The following is a 3,453-nucleotide window of genomic DNA, read 5'->3' as shown; positions in this document are numbered from 1 at the left end:
GGCTGAGGAAAGGGTAAAATGGGCATTTTATTACACACAGCAGCATATTTGGGACAAGAGTCAAATCTGGAGTGACGGTTTTCATGTTAATTCTCCAATTTATAGGAGCTTAACTTGAACATCCTTTTCTTTCAGTCCTCGATGAGAAATAGCATCTCATATAGGGAAAAACTGGGGTCCAGCTTATGTGGATGCAACATGCTTGGAGAAGCAGGAAGGTGCCCAATGCCTAGTGAAAGTCACTTACTGTCAGAGAAAAAACGTCTGCAGCCGAAACCATTTGGCACCTGTTCCCTGGAGGTGGGGAATCAGGAAAGTGAGGAATCGCTCAGGCCCACAAGGCAATAAAAGCCATGAAAGCAAAACCAGCAGCTACACAGGCCCACTTGGCCAGAGGGATCTCAGAACCAGCTAGCTCCTGGGGCAGAATTTCTAGGAAGGTAACATACAGAAAGGTGCCAGCTGCCACCCCCTCTAACACAGCCTGGGCTAAGCCTCGGCCCCCTTCAGCATCTCCTTGAGCCACAGCCAGCCCTACTGCCAGGCCCATGGGGGACATGAGAGCTAATGACAGGATGGAGAACATGGCCCACCGTGACTGGGTGCCTGTCCGCACCAGCTGCAGCCCTACCCCGAACACCTCGACCCACTTGTGAGCGAGGACTGCAAGACAGAGCTGCACGGTAGATGCGACTGTGGGCTGCAGCCCCACAGCCAGCCCTTCAAACACTGAGTGAAAGGATAGTGAGAGCCAGAGGACAAGGGCTCGAAGGGGACCCTGAGAAGGCGGGGGTAGAGGTCCGTGGCTGTGGAGGTGAAAGACATGAGCACCACCCCACTCCTCCTCCTGCACTGTCGATCCTTCAGCGGTCCCGGGACAGCACTGTAACACCAGCGACTCCAACAGGAAGATGAAGAAGAAGCCCAGGGAGATGACGAGCTCTCCATAGGGGTACTGCATCTAGGAAGAGAGAGAGGGGCCGGGAGATAAGAAAGGGGGGAGACTGAGGAGAATGGGAGACGGGGGTAACAGAACATGAAAAGGGGAGGGGATGCAGTCCAGAGTAGGTACAGACATGCAACAACATATGAGAGGGACTAAGTGACACCCTATCAATAGGGCTAGAATATGGGAAATGCCGACAGCGAGTACCAAAAAGGAGGCAGAGAAAAAGGAATCCTTTACACTGTCGTTGGGAATGTAAACTGGTGAAACCATTGTGGAAAGCATAAATATGGATTTATCTTAAAAACTTAAAAATTTAAATACTGTATGATCTGCAATCTCATTCTTGGGATATATCCACAGATATGAAACCATCAACAAAAAATCCTTGTGTTCTACAATATTCACAGCAGCATTATTTACAACAGCTAGGATACAGAAACAGTCTAAAAGCTCCTTCAATGGATGAACAGATCAAGATGTGGTACATCCACACCACAGAGTAGTATACAGCCATAAAAAAGAATGAGAGACTTACGTGCAGCAAAGTAATTCAGAACCATAAAAACAAATACTGAACAGTCACAGAGTAGACAATTTGACAATGGTAAAACACTTCAAAAACTAAAGGACGTCAACAGATACTGTGAGGGCTCTGAGGGCAAGAGATGGGGAAAGGGACAAAAGAACGTAAGAGATGACAGTGGGGAAAAAACAAGCCATGACACTTTCACTGATCTCATGCTTTCCTGAAAAAACCATGGTAATCAATAACGGACATCAGAGTATCACAATCAAGGGGCCCCAAGAAGCAGCATTACATTGTTACAGGGGAGTAATCCAGAGCCAAGTAAAAACCAATAGAAGACCAAGATTAAATTTCCTTTTTCTTCCAAAAATAAAAAACAAATAAGGGAAATAATATCAAACATGTCAAGGTTGAGAAAGAACGGACGTGAAAAGCAAGAGCTTTTTCCTGGGATTCCATCAACCCAAAGGACTGGCTTGGCTCCTCTTTTCCTGTGTGGTGTTGGAGCTGAGGAACAGGAGGGGTCCTGTATCCCTCACTCACTGCCCTCTAAAGGGTCAGGTTATGAAAAGGAGCTTCTGGTTCTCCATGTCTTGGTGGGAGATACTTACATGCGCCGAATCAGGATCATCAGGCTTTCCTTTACTTTGCGTCCTGTTCTAGGGAGGAAACAAAAGCAGCAATTGAACAGGGTCAGCACAGCTCAGCTTCCTGTCCTGTCCTCAGCACCACTGCTTTTCTTAAAGCTCCCTGGCCTGTTTCATCACCCCACTCAACATGGCAGATGTGCACTTTCCCTTTGCTCCACCCGTGTCCTTGGCTCCATCACTCGCCCCCTTTCTTCTCTTGGTTCTGTTCATCTTTGGCTTCACAGCCCTGCAGCTCAGCCTTTCTGCTGCTCACCTTCTCCATGAGCCTCTGGATCTCTGACTCAATTCCCTCCAGGGCTTCAGCGGTCATGTGCATAAGCCCTGCTCCCAGGAAAACACCGGCAGAAATGCAGCCAAGGAGGCTGAGGACTCGGCGGTGACGACCTAATACATAGCAGGAGTGAAAATCCATTTGGCCATGAGGAGAGAGATAAAGGATTGAAGATAAAGACTAAAGGGTAATAGGCAGTGCCCTACTTGTCCAGCAGCTTTGAGTGGTGGGAGAATCATGATAGGGTGATGGGGTGAAATCAGACCAGATTACATGGGGATAGACATACGGGAGGGCTATACCTGTGGCTGCATCAATCTTGAACCATTTGAAGCAGATGGGAATCAGGCCACAGAGCAGAGTGAGGACCAGCAGGGCAAACAGACAGCCAATTTTTACCCCTAGCAGTGGCTCCATCCTTGGGGTACAGGGTGAGCAGGGACTTCAGAATGACAAATGGAGTTACAGTCTTTGGCGCAGGAGTAGTATCTTGGGTGGTCAAAGCTGGAGTGTCCACTTGCTGAGTTCCAGAAGTCTGTTGGGTTCTTCTTTCTGCTCTGTGCTGCCTAGGCTTGTGCTGCCTTACATAGCTGACTGGGGCCCTGCCCTTGCCTGGAGGTCCCTCCCCTGGCTCAAGCCTTCCTGACCTTGAAACCAGAAACTCCAGACTCCCTGCCAGGCGCAGCCAGTGCTCTGTCTTCTCCTCCTCTTCAGTCCCATGACTAATCCAAGTCTGTGGACAGTTTTAGTTCATGCTGGGACTGGCTCAATCCAAAATGGGCAGTCTATGGTAGTGACTTCCCAGTTGCTTGTGTTGGGGATAATTGGGGCTTGCCTCACTCAGGACATTTGATCTAAGCCTTCTATACCCTCCCCTTTCCACCCCCACCCCAAGACTTAGAGGTTGCCATGCTGATACCTGAACCAGCACCCTTTCAGAGGGGATTTGGGGCCACCTGGGGGTAAGGAGGAGGTGGGGCTGAGAGGTGATGCCATCACCATTCTGTGAGAAATAGCTGATGAGGGGACTCCCCTTTTCTCTAACTCCAGAAAAATA

General features: G+C 49.1%; 1 protein-coding gene across 1 annotated transcript; it reads right to left on the bottom strand.

Moving 5' to 3' along the window:
- Positions 1 to 328: 328 nt before the first annotated feature.
- Positions 329 to 2,952, bottom strand: LOC119238869 (zinc transporter ZIP2-like). Its single transcript, XM_037502962.1, has 4 exons — positions 2,699 to 2,952; positions 2,379 to 2,509; positions 2,087 to 2,134; positions 329 to 961 (listed from the first exon to the last, which is right to left on the bottom strand). Exons 1-4 carry the CDS (start codon positions 2,811 to 2,813, stop codon positions 329 to 331), a joined length of 927 nt encoding a protein of 308 aa, XP_037358859.1. The 5' UTR covers positions 2,814 to 2,952.
- Between the last annotated feature and the right edge of the window lie 501 nt (positions 2,953 to 3,453).

This window comes from Talpa occidentalis, unplaced genomic scaffold, assembly GCF_014898055.3.
Source record: "Talpa occidentalis isolate TD23 unplaced genomic scaffold, MPIMG_talOcc4v2.1 talOcc4.11, whole genome shotgun sequence".
Classification (NCBI taxonomy): domain Eukaryota; kingdom Metazoa; phylum Chordata; class Mammalia; order Eulipotyphla; family Talpidae; genus Talpa; species Talpa occidentalis.
This window is presented reverse-complemented; position numbering and strand designations above follow the sequence as displayed.